Below are 23,977 nucleotides of genomic sequence, written 5' to 3'. Positions count from 1 at the left end.
GTCCATCATAATCTCTAAACCCTTTAGAATAGCAACAAAGCATTAATTTTTAATTCCACCCAGGACACTAAGCGGTCCATCCCGGCCGTCCCGTGAATCTCCCGCAGGAAGTCGCCCGGGGATCTGTGGCGTGACTTACGACCCACTTCCGCCCGCCATATTTGCTTTACACACGCGACTTCCGGTTCCGGCGTACTCCGATAAATACTTTGTAATCGTTCCGGATGGTTGGCAATAGATGGTCTCGAGCTAGAACCTATTATGTTCGTACTAGGCTAAACTTGCCTACGTTATAAGCATTGTAGGCAAAGAAAATGCTAATTCTTCGTCATTATTATTTTATGTTTTTACCCCATTGCATTTAATATTTTTGGGCGTATGTATGTATATCCCATTCCTTAGCACGCCTTGCAGCATGAAGTTATTTTAACGTTTGAGTTTGTAACATTTGATTATCTATATTGTAGGAGTAAGATAGAGTATAATTATTATTAAGCATCAAGTTTTTTTATAATAATTTTATTATTAATATATTATATTACTTACATTACTGATGAATATAAATAAGAAAACATTGCAAATAATATACAAGTAAAAACAAATGCAATCTAATTTTCTCATTTTGCATATAAACTTGTGATTTAGACACCTAATACAGTAATCTGTGTTTGCTGTTGTACAACGACAGCCTCCAATTTATATTTTTCAATATTAGACAGACTTTCACAGAACATAAACATTGAACCATAATAATATTTAACATTATCCCAAAGGTGTACTTGTGAAACCAATACTGCATGCATTTTGAATTTCAATAACGCGAGCTGTACATTGCAATCGGTGTTATTACGAGTACAGCGCGAAGTACTTAGTACGCTTCAAACATGACGCACTCGGATGTATACACTTCCATAGATTCGTTGAAATAGTTATTTATATTCTATTAATCCTTTTCTTATTTAACGAGCTAACGAGAGTAGCTACCGAGCAAAGCTATGATAGCAGTGATTCTAGTGGTTAAAACTTAGCCGATTCATCGATTCCTCTGGAAGTTTCCTGCATATTAGATTATCACCTGCTATAACGATGAAGATATAACGATGATGATATAACGATGAAGGAAAATATCATAAGGGAAAACAAGTTCTTAAAAAGTTCTCAAAAGTGCACTCTTCCATCCGCCCTTGACTATCGGGTGGACTATGGCCTATTTTACGTGGGGAAACCCTCCAAAACAGGCACCCGCGGAGGCAGCGGAGAGTTTTATATGCCAGACTTCTACCGGTTAACAACCCACGACATTTCTCTAGGCTCTCTTTGTCGGGACCGCGGACGAGTGCTAGCATCGTACCCTCTAACTCTGAGAAGAGACTCGTGCCCAGCAGTGGGAAATTAATAGGTTCACGACGAAACGAGCATATACCCCAACGGTATGTGGCCACTACCGCCCATTGGTGTGTGTTATCAATCCCAGATAGGATCAAACTCCCAGTTGAGATACCTTTCATACAAACTCATTACACCGTAGTACGTTGGCACTAAATAACTATTTTGAACGTATATTTCACTTGTAATGGCGAAGGAAGTAATATTTATCATCAAAGCATTTAACGCGGCCAAGAACTATTGGAGCGACTAATATTTATTGCATGTTTTTCATGATTTGCCGTTATTTTCACGGTGTTATTGTTATATAAATATTTTTAAACTGATATATTAATGCTGTGGGTAAATATTTGAAATTTACGTTATTTTCTTGCTCTTACGATACGAGCACGACGATGTTCATTTATTACAAATGTTTGTAATACAAATTGCCTATTTTGACTTTAGTGTGTACATCTGCACATTGTGAGGCCAAATACCAAGAAGCTGAGCATACTGTTGGCGCGAAAAAACGAAGAATTCATAGAATTTAGAATGAATGTCTTTGGTTTTATAAAAAATGGCGTGTAAAAACGTTTAAATGTGTTTAGGTTGTATTGGATTTTAGTTGCGTCCTCTTTAATATTGTATTATAAAAAATCTTTAATTGTACTCGTAAGTATTATATTTTCGAATAATTTTATTTTCGTACCCCACCATAATTATATTTTCGAATAATTTTATTCAGTACCCAACGCAGAAGACGATTGATAAGTTTAGTTTACTTCTACCATTTTCAATTAGTCGTCAACCCATTACTGTCCCTCTGCTAGACACTACTCACTGTGTGGGTGAGTTACGTCGCGCTGGCCAAGTGCTAATGGACAAGACTGCATACACCTTTTTAATTTAATCTTCCAAGTAAGATTTCTCGTTATCATTGTTATGTTGTTTACATTTTGAGATTACTTAATATTTTAATACATAAGTGGGGCTTGAACCTCGGACCTCCTCATTGGGAGGCCAAGTTTCAAACTTATCACATGCCTTTCCCATATACAAGTTATATATTTTGTTTGCCAATGTAATAGCATAACATATGACGTTCCTTGGTGAACATAACATAATATATTACACGCGAAATATATTATGTAAATGCGTTCCACATTGAACTGAAACTTGGCTGGTTCCCGCGTCACACATATAAATCAGGTTTATGTAAACGGTTTAGGGGAAAATGGGGGTAGGCGAAAAATCGACTAAGTTCAAGATTTGTGGTGTTATGATATACGAGTATAATGTTTGTGTATCGCTTGGACGATGTTACCTGAAACTTTGTGCAAGGAAGCCTCTGTTTCTATGGATTCGGTAGATATTTGAGAGGTTGACTAAGACGAAATATTATATTTTGTGACACTAATACCCCCGTTATTAATAATCGATCCATCCAATGTTTTCCACATCCACTAAAGGTCGCAATTTGACAATTTCTCCCTACATGATTTAGACGACGAGTTAAGAGCAATTGCGCTTAACTCGACGTCTAATTCATGTAAAAAGTTAAAGTCAAGTTACTCCTTCAGGTACTTTATATATGTTGTATGATTGTCATAAACAGAGTAGGAGACTGATGTTACACAGTTCAGATTCTTCCATTTTCCAAAATTTTATGTTAAAGGGTAAACCTTATTTAACAGAGAACAAGTGTAAACTTGTTATAATCGTTGAAACTAAAAGCTTTCGTTATAAATGTAAGATGTTTTATTTTGAACAGAATAAAAATTTGTAAATAGACATTTTTATCGTTGTTGTAAAGAAGCAACGTGGTTGTCAATATATCTATGCTCAGCGATACATAAAATTGCAGTCAATATTTTCCAAATGTTATGCACAAAGTACAAGGGACACAGATTGCCAGAAATGCTCTAAAATCAGAATAACACAAAACAAATCCACAGTCAACTGCGCTGGCCGTTGTTAAATTGGCGAGAGAATTATTCTTGGCCAATACAAGTCCCAATTTTTGCGGAAACCGATTATGTTGCACTGCGGAGCACGCCTCGAAATAACGTCCGCTGGAGCGAACAACAGAAAAGACTGTTGTTTACACGAAAAAGTCAAAAACTGTGGAGTAGCGGAAAAAATTTACAACGTTCGCCAACGACGGCGCCTCCAAGCGTGCATGATAAAATCGCCACGCAACCCTATTTATGCTGTGATGCTTGGTTCTAACCCGAAGGAACAAAGCCCAAAATCCCCTGCTTCTTCCCAAATTGATCTAAAGTAATACCAAGGATTACCCGCTAGCTTTTATGGTGATAACTAATATGAAAGAATCAAGTTCGTCTGCTTTACGACCGATTGGATGGCTTGTTTTTGTTTGTTACAGCAGTTTCATTTTGAAAATGCTTGAGTTTCGCGTGTTTATTTGTACAACAACCCTATCGTTGATTTTATCGGTGATGTGTTATGACGGACAATATTCTTCTCGACAGCCTTTGTTCTTGGTAATAGGATTGCTGGTTCAAAGCGTCCACGAGAACAGAGTAATAGTGCTGGGTTGTCGTTCTTTATTTACCTGTCACCTAGAAAACGATATGAGGTTATTACGTTTAAGGCCTGCGGTTCATTCGCGGCGCGACAGACAATCGCAATACAAAGAACGCATACTGAAATCAATAGTCTAATAGTCTATTAGACAAGACATGCTATCCCTGTAGTTCCGGGACCAAAATAGGGCTACAGTATCCCCTGCCTGTCGTAAGGGGCGACTAAAAGGGGTTTTCGGGTTTGCGGGCGGCAAGAGTGGGAGCTCGAACCGCCCGGTTAGCGACCCCGGGAAGGCCGGCGATATGTGTAGTCGCATTCCGTCGTATACAACAGTGTGGTGTGGTGATACAAACTCACCTGTGTTCCTTTGGAGATTCCGGAGTCCTCTACGCAGCGCCGAGGACGGCCTCCAAGCTAGTTCCTTAGTGCGGTAAAAGTCCAACATAACCGTGTCGCCTCCATGGCACCGGGTACGTTTTGAAGGTTTTCCCTTCGAAAAAAAAGATAAGACATGCTACAACATATGAGCTTATTAACCGCAGTTTTTTTTTTTTTTTTATGCCGGTCATCATTGATAATTCAATTATATTTTTATACGTTTACGTTACGTAATAAGGTACTATTCATTTTATAAAAAAAATCTTGCCGTACCATGCTTGTTAAGGGGCATAGCCCCTTCAATTGCATCCTCCTCATATTTGTGACTTTCTGTCCACAAATTTGAAAAACATGAAAGTTCGTAAAATGAAAATATGTACATGATACTCTACCTATTTACTTTATCATATCTCCGACATATTTTGATGTGAAACATCTATAGCCGCACGTAAAAAAGATTTCTGGCGTGGCGACGCTTACCTTTAACTACATAGACAAATGTTCTATAAGGGACAGAGCTATTAGAACAATGTGATAAAAAAAGACAACTAGTGTTTGACCTTGCGTTTCAAGTGTACGCAAACGTAAATATTGACAATGGAATATAGTGACCAATGATTACTTCAGTCAAAACGGGACATCGATTTTTTTATGTCAAATACTTTTTACTTGAAAAAATATAGTTAAAAATAATAAAAAACACGATTTTATGATAAAATTAACTAAAAAGTAGAAAATAATTTTCAATCTAGGAATCATTTAAGGAAAAGTAAATAGTATAATTGTGCAAAAAATGTGGGGCGCTTTATGAAAACTGATAAATGGAGCACCCCATGTTTTTTTCATAATTATAATATTTACTGTTACTTAATTGACAATGGCAACGGTTCATTTCGGAGACAACGGCACGAAGCATCGAAAAAAGGGACTGTCCCGTTAAAAACGGGACGTATGGTGGTTTTCCCATTGATACGCATGCTTGTCAAAGACAATGAAATAATGGAACAGAAGGTAAACAAGTAATTAATTTAAAAAATCAAAAACCCGACTGCACCAAAAAGGCTGAAGTAGAATTTCCAAAAGCAGTGAAATAGGCATTTCATTATTTTTATCCAGAAAGCCAAATACCAAGTTTCATAGTAGGTGTCAGCTTCAAAAACAAAAGATGTTCAAACAATATTATCCTATTTTATCCTCGTAGTTTACATTTACGCTATGAATGCTACGAACCTATGTGTAAAATTCCAGTACGCTTAAGTTCAGCGGTTTCCCATTGCGTTGATCTCTGGCACAGCAACTCACTCATTTAGTCAGACAGACATCTCGATGTGTATATACGAGTATATATGTACTAGCTGATCCGGCAAACGTTGTGTTGCCATATAAATAAAAAATGTTAAGGATGAACAATCCTTATCACTTAGGTGTAAAAAAAAAATAGATAGTGTCCGATTCTCAGACCTACTGAATATGTATATAAAATTTGGTGAAAATCGGTGAAGCCGTTTCGGAGGAGTACGGTAACTAACACGAGAATTTTATATATAAGATATATTATATAATGTATGTGTAATCTCCTCTTAATTTTCTTTATTTTGACACCCTACTCGATAGATTTAGTTAACTTTTTTAAAACGTGTTACTATTTCGCGAAAAAATTCACCATTTACGGTCTATAAAATATATAACTTCAGTAAATCAAAGTTTCGGTCATTATTTTACCTCGTTAGAGGTAGCATTTCTTTATTTTTATCCAACAAGCCTGATACAAAATGTCATAGTGTTTGCTTCAAAATTGACGATTGTTCAAATGAACTTTCAACTCTTATTTTACCCTCTACGGGGTTGATTTTTCGGAGGGGGATAAATAAGTGCGTCCTTGTTCCTGTCCAGAAAGCCAAATACAAAATTTTATAGTAGTTGCTTCAAAATTAAAGGATTTCAAAAAAACTGTTTTCCCCTATTTTACCCTCTTAAGGGTAGAATTTCCAAAAGGCCTTTCTTAGTACTTATTCAAGCTATATAGAGAACCTGTGTGCAAAATTTCAGAACTTTAAGGTCCTTGGTTTAGGCTGTACGTTGATTTCTGAAAAATGAAAAAGTCATTTAGTTAGTCAGTCACCTTACTGTTTATATATATACAAATATGTTTTTATAATGTCCGTTTAATTTCCTTCCATTTGATACCCTACTCGATAGGTTCGGTTAACTTTTTATTTTAAATGTGTTACTATTTCGCGCTAAAAATCCGCCATTTTGATTTTTTTTTACTAACACCTATCTAAGGACACTCGGGTCATTGAGACAAATATAATGACACTTTAACTGTTGAAATTCATCCAGCCGTTTGTTAGATCGGATCAAATAAAGAAAGACAAACATACAAGATACGCGCGAAAAACATAACCCTTCCTTGGCAGTCGGGTAAAAATGTCCAAAACTGTCGATAATAGTTTTAGTACATCGTTTACGTAGAAATGTTATAGTACAGTTTAACTAAATAAATTATTATTATATAAATATATAATTTGAAAGAATGTATCTATACAGATGTATCGACTGGTTTAAAATATACGATTTAAAAATTGTTTATATTTATTATCATAGATTAGTAAAGATTACTCACTCCTAACAAGAAAATGTACCCAGTTTTGAGAATTGAAATAGTTGCGTAAAAAAGTTTTGCCACGTCTCCGTGCTAAAATGTCCCTAAAATATTTGAAATAATTATTTATTTATTATGTAAATTACGCAGTATTAGTTATTTATTTGTAAATTTTCTCTAAAAATGTTTTTATTTGTCAAGAATTAAAAAAAAGAACTTACTAATAAGCCGTTTGTGGCTTCATTCAATTTCAAGGCGGCGAAGTATCTTTACTAATTTATGTTTATTATTTTCAGTTTTATTTTACACACGACCATTAATTGCAAAGTTGTGTACATTTTATAAATGTTATGTACTAGCTGACCCAGCAAACATTGTGTTGCCATATAAATAAAAAAAATGTTAAGGGTGAACAACCCTTATCACTTAAGAGATATGAAAAATAGATAGTAGCCAATTCTCAGACTTACTGAATATGCATATAAATTTTGATGAAAATCAGTAAAGCCGTTTCGCAGGAGTAAAGTAACTAACATCGTGACATGCGAATTTTATATATAAGATTCGAATCTTACCGTGGTCTTTTTGAGGATTAATTTCTGGCTATACAAAGATTGTTTATTAAATTATGTTTAGGTTAATTTATTCAATTAAAGAAATTTTAAAATACCGTATACTATCCTATATAAATTTTATGGTAATATTTTTTATTATTTACCACAGGTATCGAAGAAAATTTAGAGATTAGGATACAGAATTTCCCATATATCGCTTTTATTTTATTAAAATAAACTATAAAAAGTTATATTTTGACTAAAAACACACTAATATAAAAATTAAGCAGTGGGATCTTAAACTATAACATACGACATATGAACATCGTGAGCTTCAATAAAATGTCACTTCTGTTCTGTTGATCTATGACCATGCATTTTGCGTCTTTATCACTTTCATTGACAAAAACATACTTTGTCTCTTTCTGGTTACTTACGTAATCATGGCGGATCGAACACGAAAAATAAAGAAAATTTAATAATTTCTCTTTATTTACGTGTGATAGGTGATTCCATGAAGCTTGTTTCTTTTTCGAGCATAATTTTTGCATTTACGCATTGCACAAGAAGGCATTTTGAGGCTTAAAATTCAAAATAATGACGTTTAACGTGTTCAGTGACATTAGTGTGTATTACTACGCCGCGCGAGAGCGACTGGAGTCGTTTTAACTCGTTTTACACCACTTGACGTATTTTGTATGTTTCAAGTTTTGCCCGCATGCGGCGTAACTTCAGGTTATAGATCAATGCTTGAAAACAAATTATTTTTCTAATAATAAAATGTCTGACCGTGATAATTTAGAGAGTGAAAGTGATCAGCCTCCTGCAAAGAAAGCAAAATCACACTATGACACACCATCAAGTCATCAGTAAGTTAATTATTTTTTTATAATTAAAGTATGCATTTATCTGTGCATTAAGCACGCGTATATTTGGTGTGTTTTGAGCGCCAGCAAATGTAAAATCTACTATCTTGGTAGATTAAAATTCACATAAATTTCATTGCATACAATGTTTTTACCCGACTGCCAAGGAAGGGTTATGTTTTTCGCGCGTATCTTGTATGTTTGTCTTTCTTTATTTGATCCGATCTAACAAACGGCTGGATGAATTTCAACAGTTAAAGTGTCATTATATTTGTCTCAACGACCCGAGTGTCCTTAGATAGGTGTTAGTAAAAAAAATAAAAATGGCGGATTTTTGGCGCGAAATAGTAAGACATTTAAAAAAAAAAGTTAACCGAACCTATCGAGTAGGGTATCAAATGAAAGGAAATTAAACGGAGATTATAAAAACATATTTGTATATATATAAAACAGTAAGGTGACTGACTGACTGACTAACTAAATGACTTTTTCATTTTTCAGAAATCAACGTACAGCCTAAACCAAGGACCTTACAGTTCTGAAATTTTGCACACAGGTTCTCTATATAGCTTGAATAAGTACTAAGAAAGGCCTTTTGGAAATTCTACCCTTAAGAGGGTAAAATAGGGGAAAACGGTTTTTTTGAAATCCTTTAATTTTGAAGCAACTACTATAAAAATTTGTATTTGGCTTTCTGGATAGGAACAAGGACGCACTTACTTATTCCCCTCCGAAAAATCAACCCCGTAGAGGGTAAAATAAGGGTTAAAAGTTCATTTGAACAATCGTCAATTTTGAAGCAAACACTATGACATGTTGTATCAGGCTTTTTGGATAAAAATAATGAAATGCTACCTCTAACGAGGTAAAATAATGACCGAAACTTTGATTTACTGAAGTTATATATTTTATAGACCGTAAATGGTGAATTTTTTCGCAAAATAGTAACACGTTTTAAAAAAAGTTAACCAAACCTATCGAGTAGGGTGTCAAAATAAAGGAAATTAAGAGGAGATTACATATACATTATATAATATATCTTATATATAAATTTCTCGTGTTAGTTACCGTACTCCTCCGAAACGGCTTCACCGATTTTCACCAAATTTTATATACATATTCAGTAGGTCTGAGAATCGGCCACTATCTTTTTTTTACACCTAAGTGATAAGGGTTGTTCATCCTTAACATTTTTTTTATTTATATGGCAACACAACGTTTGCCGGGTCAGCTAGTACATTTATATTCGTATATACACATCGAGATGACTGTCTGACTAAATGAGAGAGTTGCTGTGCCAGAGATCAACGCAAAGGGAAACCGCTGAACTTAAGCATGCTGGAATTTTACACATAGGTTCTTTATATAGCGTAAATGAACACTACGAGGATAAAATAGGATAATATTGTTTGAACATCTTTTGTTTTTGAAGCAGACACCTACTATGAAACTTTGTATTTGGATTTCTGGATAAAAATAATGAAATGCCTATTTCACTGCTTTTGGAAATTCTACTTCAGCCTTTTTGGTGCAGTCGGGTTTTTGATTTTTTAAATTAATTACTTGTTAAATTATTAATTAATTTTAATTTCATTCTTCTCAGAGAATAAATTTATTATGACTGACAGAATTGTATTTCAAAATCAGCTGATGGCGTGCAGCGCACGAAAGTTTTTTCTTATTTATTATAAATATGAACATTAAAAAATTAATTAATTTTTGATGTGAAACATCTATAGCCGCACGTAAAACCGATTTCTGGCGTGGCGACGCATGCCGTGGCGCACGCTATACGATGGTATATATATACAGTCTATATGCAGTAGTGTGTACGGTGTGGCGCCATGCGCAATCGAATTCAATAAATAGTCATCGTTATCTGGAAAAAAATCGTAATATTTTATTTTATCATTATGACATATTTAGTTCCTATCACAATATGTTCTTTTCTGCATATTACTTTAACAAAATAATGTCGATGTTTCACATCTGCCAGGCGTCCCGTGACGGCTCACATTTTTTTTGTTAAGAAATGACAAAGTGGCCTAGAAAAAATGGTTAAGAGACAATTTATAAAAAATCTGAACCACATTCTTAACCCTTCAAAAGCCAACCCAGCTACCGTTCTATACGGAACGCTTCTAAGTCCATTTTAATCTCACACTCAACAGCGGTTTAAAATATAATTGAATACACAATAAAGCTTAGCTCAGCTTAATACCTGAAAACCGCTGAGTTAATAACAGATACACTTCGTCCATCACACAAAGGCTTAGGGCCTGAATGGTCCCATTTCAAGTTGCGGGTTAGATACGACTTTGCGTAATAACTTTCTTAGAGTTAATTAAACTTGTCTGGATGGTTTTAGTTCCGTGATTTACTAGGCACTATGGCATACAAGCTCGAGTTTTGAAATTAATTTTACGAGTCAAGAACTTGTCTTATTGCCAGCGAGTAAAGACGAACAATTCAAGAGTCTATCGTACAATAATAATACAAATGAAAGGCTCATGCAACGCGCTAACATTATGTAGAATTTGTTGCCTAGAATCTATATTGTCGTTCGCGATTGCCACGTCATTCTATCAATTAGAGAAGTAAGGATGTGAAATATTAATTTGGTCACTCAAGTATTGTTATTTTATTAATTAGGTAACAACTTATAACAAAGTTGTTAGATATATGCTCCTTTCGACACTGAATAAATTAATCGACTTGATTTTACATTAGATATTGTACCTTTTTGGCCCAGAAAAATTGCACTGAGAAACTTTCATTGTAAAATAATAAAATAAAAAAAAAAACAATAACATTCTGAAACTTTTTTGAGTGTTCGTCGTAATATTATTAATGAAAAGCTATTATCGCTTACCTATACTCGCTTGAGATAGTGAAACAGGTACACGAACCAAATGTCATCTAAACTTATTTTACAGTTAACCGCTCGGGGCAAAAATTTCAAAAGATTTATACACCAAGTTCCCGTATCTCGGACCGACGTTGATTTACACTGTTTTCCACCGAATACGAAACGTTGATAGCTGATATCATCTAAACCAGGGAATCCCAACCTTTTCTTGCTCAGGGACCACTTTTATGGCATTCTGGACCATATTATGTGATTACTGAGCCTGCATCTTCTTCACTGATTCGACTATCCTAGGACGAATATTATTACTCAAAGCTAAACGCAAACCATCACTTAATTTGAAACAGCTCACGGCCGTTTTTAAAATCTAAAATTTTTCGCAAATTTAACATCGTTCACGGACCAGAGTTTGGCTTCCGCGGACCACTGGTGGTCCATGGACCACTGGTTGAGAACCCCTGATCTAAACTAAGGTCGCTTGGTCGAGTTTTAAATTGTTTTAAACTGCCAAGTATAAAGGTTCTTGGACGAACTTTGAGCAAGTCGATTGGTCGAAGGAGGATATTGCGATTCTTCTAGCAATTAAGACACTTTAGCTAACTTTTAAGCTCTTTTAGCTTAGCAGTCGTGTTTTCAAACCTAGACCGTCTTTTTGGGATAATACGACTAGTTTTGCACTTGATGCACTTGTAAACGTGTTAATATACGTTTAAATCTAGTGCTTAAACATAAAATATATGATGAAAATAGAACAAGATAAGATATATCATAATAACTTAGCAAAACGAGCTTTCAAAGGGCTAATTTGATACGAGTTTTTAAACTCTGATTAGATAATTATGGCATATAAGGAAGTTATATTTCTATTAGGAACATAAAGATTTAGCTAGTACATGGGACATGTATGACGGCACGCAATTAATACAGTAGCAATTACCAAAAGTAATTAGGGCGTAGAATCTAAGTATTCATTCGTTAAAAGAAATTCGTAGCTACTCGCTAAACTCTAGCAGTGAAACAACTCAACTAAGATGGATTACGACAGGGTCGAAGTAGCATGAATTTTCGTTTTGCTCCGTTAATCTGATAATTTGTTTACGAATTTTAACGCCAACGCGAAAAATATTGTTTCGCGAATTTAATTTTTACTTTCGTGAGTGTTGTAAACAGTTTTGTGTGCGGTCGGAAATTTATTAATTTCTAATTTAGGTTGAAATTGAAAACAAGTAAGTAAAAATTTGTAATATTATTAAATTAAGTGAAGACTGAAGTAATAATGAAAGACTTAATTACGAATCATTCGATGTAACTTTAATAAATAAACGCCTTGCAATCCATCAATACCCTTATCATGAGTTTTTACGTTTTGACAAATATGACTGTTTTGATATTTGTTTACGTATTGCCCACACAATTTCCAATCAGTGCCCCTAGCGGATTGTATTAGAACTATAGTGATGTAACATTAAATGTCTAAATTGATAAAATGGCGCTTTATGTTTTGTCTCTCTTTTTTGCGAACATGTGAGGCAGACAAAAAGACTTGACCACTTACTTATTGTTACGTTTACTCAGTCTACTAAAGCAAACGGAACAGAATAATGGATTGAGTACACTTAACGTAAAATTGTAGGATGTTTTAAAAACTCATGGTAAGGGTATTGATGGCAATTGTTTACTGCCGCCCTTCGATATTCGTAACCAACTCCATATAGAACAGGTTCTACCTGAAGCGTGACTCAGATGCATTTCTGAGGACTAAGATACTCGGCACTTAAGTCAAATGGTCTACACCCTTCCACCCAAATGCAAAACTAAAAATGGGCTTAACGGTACCTCGGCATCGTACCATACCTTTTAAATATATAAATTCATTGCAACCTCTCTCGTGCCCCGTTCTAAGCATTAACATCCCCTAAGAAGGAAACGTTACGTACTATTTAACACGCTACACTGTATGGAGGCAGCAATAAGGCGGTCCATTGTCCGTAACGTGGACACTGTTCCCGGGTGAATACACGGGCATATATTGCGGACGAGAACATTACGCTTCTTTCGTTCAAAAATATTGGCAGTACCTAGATGTTGTTATGATAACTTAAAGTGTTATTTAACGTACTATTTAACACGCTACATTGTATGAAAGCAATATTGTCAGTAACGTGGACACTGTTCTTGTCGAATAACACAGGCGTATGTTGGGGACGAGAACGTTACGTTTTTTTTACAAAAATTTGCTACCATGTTGATATGATACCTTAGTATGTTTTAAATTGAGGTTGATATGATACCTTAGTATGCTTTAATTTAATTGTTTCGACTTGTAGGTTTAGTTGCTAAAAATGTTTTGAAATGGTTTGATATCCTGTGTCTTTTAAATCAGATGTACAATAATCATGTTTATTTGTTCAATTTCATCCAATTTATTATAAACATACACTTCTATGTAAACTTGTTTTAAGTAAAAAAATGAAATTACATTCCACAATTACATTCGTTTTAAAGCGAATTCTTGTTAAACACGTGGAACAAGCTAGGTTACTTACGCCTTAACTTAACACACAACATTTGACAGAGGCTCCATTAGTACAATAAGGTCGTCCATTGCCCGTTACATGAACCTCTATTTCTCTACACTATTCCTGAGTGTTACATACGGGTCTTTATTGCGGACTGCAGTGTAACGTATTTCCAACATCGCATTTGCAAATATTCTATTTGGGTCTCCATTTTTTTTGTAAAGCTACAAAATATAGTGTTAAAAATATTTTCTTCAATATTAATATACATATTTTTTTTTTGTTTTCAGGTACTACCTTCTATTCAAAGTAAGATAGATTTAGAATCAGTGAAGAAGTGTTTATAAGGCAGTGTATAGACATAGTGTTACAAATACTCCACTGGTGCGAATATTGGTACGTATGTTTCAACTAGTCCAACTTAAGTAAAGGTAAGCGCTTTGGGACGGAGAATGTACTACGTGCGGTACCCTTTAATTACGCTCCTAACGACCTCACATTATGACCCTATGACCCATATTAGTAACGTGACCATAAGTCCCTTTTTAACGACACTATTCGGACCCAAAAATGTTCTGACTTCGAGAGGACTAAGTTTATTTTTTTAAATATATATTTTTGTGAAAAAATACCCAAGCCATAATGTTAACAGAACTATTTGCCAGATTTATATTTACAGGTGTTGGGTGTTACTATCGAAGTTGCGCCATAAAAATCTCAATTATTTTTCAAGGATTTCACCCCACCACACTTAACAGGTTCTACATACTACGATTAATTTTCTTCCAAGAGAGTTCTACGAACTTTTGACCATATTTTAAATCTCCTTAACCATTTTTACTGTATCTAAGCCATCCAACAAACAGAATAAAAATACGGAATACGTGGAAAATATTTTTCCGTTTCTATTTCCATGCATTTCCGTTATGAATCACGCGATAATTTAAGCCGCGGCTCGGAGCTCTTAATGTATTAATGATCTATTCGTCTCTTCGTCCACTTGACCTATTTTTATTTGACGCTGTCTGATTTTATTCGTGCGTTTGAGTTGAACGGACATTTTACTATAAAAATAGGGGACCTATTAGGTCCACCTCTATTGTACTATACAATTATGTGACTCAGAAACTAAAATCAAATCGTTTGCAATAATTTGTTTGTTTATAATACAGTCCACTGAAAATTTATTTTAGTTGTCAGAGGATACAATTTTATTTTATGGACACACTAAGTGTGTGAACTAAGCCCAACTTCACATCCATAAAATAAAATTGTGTCCTTAGCTTCATAGCTTCACAGCTAAACCCTAATTTGTGGAATAGCAACTATTGCCCCTGGGCCGTCATTTTGAAAAATGATTTTAACTCTCTAACAGTCAAACCATTCGTCGCGTATCAATATTGTAATATTATCAATATTGTATGGTTTGTGTGACAAAAATAATTTTCCGTATCGTTGCATACGTACATAAAGAATAAAGTATTGTGAACTTCCTGCATTTTGAAGTGGGTAAAAACTAAATCTGTTACAAGTTTTCAACCATGGTAATATCTAGTAGACTACAAAAAAATTAGACTTGATTTAGAACAAATAACTCATTCAATAAGTTTAACTCGATTTAACGTCTTCCTATACTAAATCAGTACAGTTCACGTACGACTCAAACAAAATCTCCTTAATCCCTTCTACAAATTATAAAGCAACATCTCCCTGTCTGCCCTTTATATACGTATTACTGTATGCGTGTATTTGCCGTAGTGTGTGTTTATGTGCGTCATTAATTTCTATGTAACAAGTGCCTTAAAATACATATTCGGTATGTGCTTCCTTATTGCTGTATCACTTGCTGTATACTAAGATCCCTAATTGCTAATAGCGCAGTTAATAATGTTTATTGAATGGTTTGTAATAACTTATGGTAAAGGCTGTTTGCCAGTGACTGCGGCGGTTTTTAATCCTTGGTGCGAAAAAGGTTACTATAAGTTTATATACACGCTATCTTTTTTATGATATAGGAGTAGCAGACGAGCATGCAGCCCACCTGATGCTAAGTGGCTACTGCCGCCCATGGACATATGTAATCAACCCCAGATAAGATTAAATATTTTTACCTGAGTTTGCCACAGATGCGCCGCTACCCCTGAGGACTAAGTTGGAACGCCTCGGAAAAGTATGTCTCCCTTACCATACCCTTCAAAACGAAACACAGCAGCGCCTAACACTGCTGTTATTAGGTAGAAATAGGTGTAACGGTGGTGCCGCCGGAGTCGAACCACAAAGGGTTCTACCACCTTCAAATCTATCTATGTCTGCATGTGGCTCCTAAACGTCTGAACAGATTGCAATTTATTTGAAAGAAGACTTGTCGAATGTTGTTAGGTATGATTAAAGAAAGGTTATGTTCAGATTTTTCTAAATCTTTCTTAGATTGAGTCAAATTGTAATTGTATGATGCTTGTCATGATATGGCGCTACACATTTCTGAATCACGGTATCAAAGTTTTTAACCGACTTCAAAAAGGAGGTGGTTATCAATTCGGCCGGTATCTTTATTTTATTTTTATGTATGTACACGAATTACTCCGCCGTTAGTGAACTAATTTTAATAATTCTTTTTTTATTGTATAGAGACGAGCTGGATTTGGTCCCATTTAAATATGGTTAGGATCCATCGATGGGTTCTGGAGAAAATTAGGGGAACTCCTCCAACCATGTAAATATAACAGCCATAACTTCGCCGTTTATGAACCCATTTTAATGCCTTTCATTTCGTGTGTGTACAATTGCTACAAGTTGGTCCCATTTATGATGAGGATCAGAGTGGGTTCTGGAGACAAAATATGTAACTCCTCAACCAATCGGTATAATTGACTTTTGGTTGAAGATATTTGGTGTAGGTTCTAATGAAATTGCAAAACCAGTTTATCGTTACCTATTTAAGGGTCTGATAATGTGGCTCGGGGACAAAATATGTAACTCCTCAACCTATGGGAGTAATTGAGTTGTGTTTGAAGATATTTGGTGTAGGTTCTAATGAAATTGCAAAGCCAGTTCATCATTGACTATTTAAGGGTCTAATAATGTGGCTCGGAGTAAAAATATGTAACTCCTCAACCGATGGGAATAATTGAGTTGTGTTTGAAAATATTTGGTGTAGGTTCTAATGAAATTACAAAGCCAGTTCATCATTGACTATTTAAGGGTCTGATAATGTGGCTCGGGGACAAAATATGTAACTCCTCAACCGATGGGAGTAATTGAGTTGTGTTTGAAGATATTTGGTGTAGGTTCTAATGAAATTGCAAAGCCAGTTCATCATTGACTATTTAAGGGTCTAATAATGTGGCTCGGAGACAAAATATGTAACTCCTCAACCGATGGGAATAGTTGAGTTGTGTTTGAAGATATTTGGTGTAGGGTCTAATGAAATTGCAAAGCCAGTTCATCACTGAATATTTAGTTAGGTTAGGTTGGAACTTATAAGACAACATAAAACTAAGCGAGCAGGGCGCGGCAGCGTCTTGCGAGCGGCCGGTTCCAATCAATGTAAACTCAGACCTTACCTTAATTCATGATCACGTTTATACAATTTTATATTGTATTAATATAAATGTTATTATGTCATCACTAAAAAGGGTGAAAAAATTTTTTTTAACAAAAAACACAACCGACTTCTATGTCACTACAAAGTAAAAAATAATTCAAATAAATGTTGGTTTAGTACATATTTCTGAAGTCGGCGCTCATACTGGACACGCTGTTTACATCGTTATCCAACGAAACATATTGAGCGCCGACTTCAGAAATATGTACTAAACCAACATTTATTTCAATTATTTCTTACTTTTTAGTGACATAGAAGTCGGTTGTATTTTTTTGTTAATTTTTTTTACTACATCTTGTACATAAACAAGCTACGAACCGAGCCAGTCGGAGTACGGCCGCTCCTCGCGCATTTCCCTCCCTTTGCTAAAATTTGTAATAATACTAATTTTGAAATTCTTTGCTTTTAATTAAAATCGAATTGTTTATTAAATTTGTACCTATACTAAATGATTAAAATTTTAAAGTGTAAGTTAGTCAGTATTTTTGGAGTTTCTCATTGTAACACTGCCACACAATTTTGCTTTGTAGCATGCATATTAACCAGACCCGTACTCAATATACCGTGATAGGTAAACTATATATTATTGCTTTCACTACATATCCGCCCTTCAAACCCACCGCAGCAGTTAGCTAAACACGCACGCACCATTATACACAGATAAAACACTAAACCGCCCTACGCCGTCATATTTATGCCTAATAATATTTCTATATCTGATTTAGTGTCTTATCTAGTGGAATTAATGGTTGGATGTTTGAACTGTATAGTTATTTTGGTTAGTGTGGTCCGTTGAAACGAAATACCGCTTGTGTAAATAAACACTATCTTTAAAGTTAAGCCAGCGTTTGAGTTAGATGGGCGACCGCTGGTGGCGAAACATTTTTTTTTATAATGAGGTGGACTGTATCACCTGACAGTAAGTGTCTACTGTTGACTATGGACATCTGTAATCAACCTCAGATAAGATAAATAGAGTCTTAACAGGGGTTGTTCTCAAGTGCGTTGCTACCCTATATATGAGTAAGTAAAGGAGTAAATTCGCTTTAAATTCGAAACGTTTCGGATAAGTATGTCTCCCTTAACACACATCTTCAATCGAAAATACTTATTATTATACAGAAATAGGAGTGATGGTGGTGCCTCCAGAGTCGAACCACAAAGAGTTGTTACTAACTACAATCAATATGAAACTACTTATCATTTATTTGCTAAAACATGTAATATTGCAAGTTTTTAAAGACTTAAATAAGAAATTTCTTTACAAGAGCAGTTTTGAATAAATCCGTAAGATATTTTTAATTTTACATCAGCGAGACTCAATGAAATCGGCTATTCATAATTGGATGAAAACAAGTTTTATTATTCACGCGATTTCAATAAATGTCTTACTATTCAGGTGTTCATAATCGCTTTGAATAGGTTTTATTGAGAATAAATTGGGATATAAATAAATAAGATTGACGACGAAAGATTTTACATTTTACAGATCTAAAGAGTTTGAAGTTGCTAGATATCTCTATGGCTCGATACCGGAGACGCCACCGCCACATCTATTTCTGCCTAATAATAGTAGTGCTAAGCAGTGTGTTTCGCTTTGAAGGACGTGTTATGGGATATATACTTTAAGAGGGTTCCGACGTAATCCTCAGGGGTAAGAACGCATCTGTGGCCGACCCAGGTAAGACCGACCCAATTCATCTCATCTAAAGTCGATTACTGAAAAGCGACTGTAGCGACTTACCATCAGGTGGACTGCATCAGTTCTGCATCAGTCCATCAGTTCTCGTTTTCTACTCCTACATTATAAAAAAAATGTTTATTATATTAAACACATATTACATTGTAATGAACAATATTGTTATATTGTTATTATTATATTGTTCATTATGAAATATTTTTCGATTTAGATGGATTAATGTATTAGGTACTTTGAAGTCAAGTGATTTTTAATGTTTTAGGTTTTAATAAGGTTATGATTTTAATAACATGAAGTGTCTGCGGTCATGCTTTAATTGGTTATCAGCGTAGACTTATTTTTTTTTTCGATTTGTGTAGTTTACTGTTGGTCCTAGCGACCTGTACAGCTTCACCGGGTTTTGGGAGGCGAGCCTTAGGCTCAGCCGGGACAAGAAGACTATGGGCTGGAAGGGAGGGATAGCTTTGGTCACCGTTGCCGGTTCCCTAAGCCGTCCACCTTCGCTGGAGGGAGAGAAGGTTGCGGACCCAGCTACTGCCGGAGTCCTGACCATCCACCTCTTGTCATATAGGGATTGCGGCTGACCCAAGGGCACCTCCTGTGAGGTACGGACCTCGGCTCAGGTCAGTTACGCTAATGTGGGGCACAGGGGAAACATGACCGATCACGCGGGGATACCTTGTGACGGTTGTAGTGTAGTGGGGTCCTCGTCTCCGCCGGCGGGGACGGTGTGTATAGAATCTGTTGTTGTTGAGTGTGTGTGGAGGCTGAGAAGGGGGTTCTCCTTGCCGGAGGGCATTGTCTAACATGATCTTATCATCAAGGTAGCCTAGGACATGTTTTGGGCGTCTGTGTAGGGCCTTTGCATCCTTATCAGGGATGTAACTGGCTGCCTTGACAACTAGCTGATTTGGGTGGTCAATAGCTGTATCAAAATAGCTTTTGCAAAGCTGCTTCGTGTATTGAGCGATGGTGGGCAGCTCAGATCTCTATGGAGGTCGTAGACTTATTGACGTGACAACGTCTTATAATTCGATGGAGCCGGCTGCACGCGGCAAAAAACATGACTCATGCGGCGTTACCTCGCTCTGAGGCGTTCCATTTAAAGCTTGAAATGCAAGCGAGAGCGCGATACGAGCGATAAAGAGGCACAATCGGCCTCCACTTTCCATTGTGATTTCCATTTACCTCCTTCTCTATATCCATACCAAATATCTATAAAACAAATAAAATTAAAATTTTCTTTTGAAAAATGCAACCATTCCATAAGTATTTTCTTATGACGTTGTCACGTTCAACTATCGTCAGTAAACCGACTTTACAGACAACCGATTTTTTTTACTAATCTTGTGTGATTGATATTATCAATCAAGATTATTATCAGCTATTACTGCATTAAGGATCACTTTATACGACCCCAGTATTGTTTGAATAGTTTACGTATTCGTGCAGCAAACTCATCTGCTATAACATTTATCATATTCTATCTTTTATTTTATGGTCGTGTAACACGCAAAGATAATACACCGGTGTGCTCAGACCAAAAAATAAGACAACGCTTCGCATATTGCATTGACGAACTAGCATTTGTGTCACTAAGCGCCGTAGTAGTCGGAAGTCTGAAGTTTGTATGATGGCAAATTTTACTTACCAAATTGACGACACATGCTATATTTATTTATGTTTGAAGATTTTATTATACAACGTATATATTCAACCGTAAATACTTTTCGCGTATTTGTTGATTATTGCATAATGCGTATAAAAGATAAACTGGCAAAAATTGTAGGTTTTAATATTTCCTTACTCTTATGCAACGGTGTAAATCTCTACTAAGTCTGATTTTTTGTACTTTAAAACTTCAACGCAATGGATTTCCATAAGACGTGTGCGTTACACATATATAATGCTAATCCGCAGAATTTAGTAGGATTCAATATTTTTTTTGTGAGGGGGTAAGTCTGTATTCTTAGTCTGAGGCCGTGTGCCAAATAAAAGGTCGTAAACGCGACGGCATCAATGAATTTCTTTATCGCCCCGCCGTGCCAAATAACGGATATTCAGATACGCGTGTAAGTTTGTTCAGCGGTTACCGAAAATGGCTGTGTTTGGTGGTTATGTTCAATAGCAAATGTTTACTTTCGCTTATACTAGGAAAATGTACGCTTCCGCTCACGTTGCCGCCCGCGTGCACGCACACACGATGATTTAGATTGTGTAGTCATAACTACATAACACTTTTTATACCGACTGCAGAGGGTAATGTAAAGTTATTGTTCTCATGTAAGTAACAATTTGTCTTCTATGAGAAATAAAGTTCTTTAAACCTGACTCTATGTATGTAATGGAGACATACTTTTCCCAGGCCTTCCAGTTTAGTCCTCAGGCATAGCAGCACATTTGTGGCTGACCTAAGATATTTAATCCTATCTGAGGTTGATTACAGATTTCCATGGGAGGTAGTTTCTACTTACCATCAGGTAGACTGACTGCACGTCTGCTTCTTGTATATCATAAAAAAGTGCCTTTCTTTGGCCAGCCCGCGATCCAAACGGCATGACGGACTTCAACAAAACATGTGACATGGACATGGGCTACATTACTAGCCTTTTCTGTCATTTAAATTTACGTAGTTGGGTTTTTCGTTTTTATAATAAAAACTTTTTACTCTTAAAGCTAAGTAAAAACTCAAATGCTCAGACCAATAATAGAACTCTAAATTCATCATTTGAATGTTTCTCTGACCTGGGGTTGAATCCGGAAATCTCTACATTCCAATCGAGTGTATCATGCAACTCATGGATTTTAATCTCTCTACCTGCTATCTTACATAAAAAGTTTAATGATTAAATAATTTATCATTATTTTTAACCTTACGTAATAAATAATATTTCATCAAGATTGGTTCATTAGGGGAGCTCATTAGAGCATGATTATGTCGAGCAGTAAACATCACAAAGGATAGATGGATTGATTTTAAAAAAATCCACATAAAACAACAATAATCAAGCGTTTCGTGTTACACAAAGTGCTCCAACTTTTGTTCCAGTACAATTATCGTTCGTAAAATTGGACACACTTTTTTACGTTTTTAGTTGTCACTGCCAGAAATTGTAATGTTTTGCCTCTGTGTTTTTGAATTCAATTCGTGAATAGGTCTTTCATGATAAAATGTAATTATTCATAACCGAAAAAAATGTTTTCAAAACCTTACGACGACTTACGACGACTCACGACATACGGCTGTGCTCTTTACTACGCTACGTGCTTCGTACATCATAACATCGAAGTTATTTGCCATAGCCCTGTCTTTACATAGCCCTGAGTAGATAAACATAATATCATGCTACTCACTTGACCAGAGATAGATCCACCTGATAAGTGGTCACTGCCGCTGATGGACTTCTGTAACCAACTCCATATAAAACACGGGTTCTATCTGCATCATATAATTTTCCGATTTTGACAACTAAGACAATCCCCTGATATAAGTCAGCCGGCGTAGGTACATGCTCTTCCACAGAGCCAGTACAACTTCACGTTAGAAACAGCTGTGGCGGTATTCATACAAATCGATTAATCCTGGTCCTATCAGACATATTCACATACCCGATGCCCATTAGATTTTGGACATTAAGGGCCCTAATGGCAACCGAAGCCGCGTGTCCCACTAGTTTATTAATAAAAAATATAACGGACGTAGACGTACCGCGCTCGTTCTATATATAATCCGACGCGTGTTCTCAAAACAACAACTCACTGGATCGAGTGGGCAACTTCTGTGCGCACGCGTTTTTCACACAAAAACTAACGAATCAGTGATAGTAGTGTGCGTGCTTAGTTCGAAATTTGAAATTCAAAGTTGAAGTTACGTGTAGAAATTAGTTATTTATCCGACGCGTGTTCTCAAAACAATTGACTGTATCGAGTGAGGAAATTGTGTGCGCACGCGTTTTTTACACAAACACTAACGAATCGGTGATAGTGGTGTGTGATCAAAGATTTGGAAGTTGCGTGTAGAAAATAGTTATTTATTCGACGCGGATTCTCAAAACAACATCTTGCTGGATGTAGTGGGGAAATAGTGCGTGTACGCGTGTTTCACACTAAAACTAACGAAATGAGTGATAGTAGTGTGTGATAGCCGAGCAGTCTGAGATCGGTCTGAGATTTCGAAGATATGTGTAGATTTATGTGTTCGAAATTCGGTTCTTGATCTGTGATTTCGAATTTACGTGTAGAAATTAGGTATTTATCGAACGAATTCGATAATAGTGATTTGTATGACACGAATAGTACTAGATAGGAATTCGGCCTCTCGATCTTAGTTTTGAAATTATTAAATTGACTATCACGCGTTTTAACAGTGATCAAACATATAGCGAGAAAATCGACACGCGTGAGAATTCTTGAAAATAAAACCGAAATAAATTCTCAAAAGGTGTTTGAACCAAGCCACTCTTGACCAGCGCTTTGGGCATATTTCAGCACTTTAGAGGAGACCATACCCAAAACTGGGACAGTAATGATTAGACAACGTGGATAGTGATGTGATAAGTGTTTAGTGTTGTGCAATGTTCTCCGGGTTTAAGTTGACGCGCCAAAAATCGAAGGAAGATGTCTATTGCTACAGGAGTGTGAAGACGAAACCGCCGAAAACACCGACATTGAGATCCAAGCGCCATCAGCGACGTAAGTGGTAGTTATAATTATAATATTGGAGATCATTATAAATTAGCGAATTCAATCGTACATAGTTTTAACCGGAGGTCTTTTTATTTTCACGGTAAAAACACCAACAACAGCGTATTTATTTTTTTATGACATAGCAGGAGAGAAAGTGATCTACCCGACGTTCAGTAATTCCTTAGGCTCGGGTTTGAAAGATGTAGTAGTGCAGAGGTATCTGCCGTCGACTTCAGTTAGACACAAACTCAATTGTAAAAATAATAACAGCCGTCCGTGAAC

The 23,977-nt window shown here is 35.9% G+C and overlaps 1 protein-coding gene across 3 annotated transcripts in view; it reads left to right on the top strand.

Annotated features, from left to right (window-relative positions):
• Grip (Glutamate receptor interacting protein) overlaps positions 1 to 23,977 on the top strand; it is a 355,140-nt gene that overhangs the window by 267,042 nt on the left and 64,121 nt on the right. Inside the window, exon 1 of one of the 3 annotated variants that reach the window (XM_073084280.1) lies at positions 23,274 to 23,701. The exons of the other annotated variants lie outside the window; for them this stretch is intronic. Within the exon in view, the coding sequence (XP_072940381.1) occupies positions 23,584 to 23,701 (118 nt within the window). The 5' untranslated portion in view covers positions 23,274 to 23,583. Of the gene's footprint in view, positions 1 to 23,273; positions 23,702 to 23,977 lie in introns of those variants that run through there. 3 annotated transcript variants of the gene reach the window in all.

Source organism: Epargyreus clarus, unplaced genomic scaffold (assembly GCF_041222505.1).
Source record: "Epargyreus clarus isolate Ecla_fem2 unplaced genomic scaffold, WU_Ecla_fem_2.2 ptg000021l, whole genome shotgun sequence".
In the NCBI taxonomy this organism is placed as follows: Eukaryota; Metazoa; Arthropoda; class Insecta; order Lepidoptera; family Hesperiidae; genus Epargyreus; species Epargyreus clarus.
This window is presented reverse-complemented; position numbering and strand designations above follow the sequence as displayed.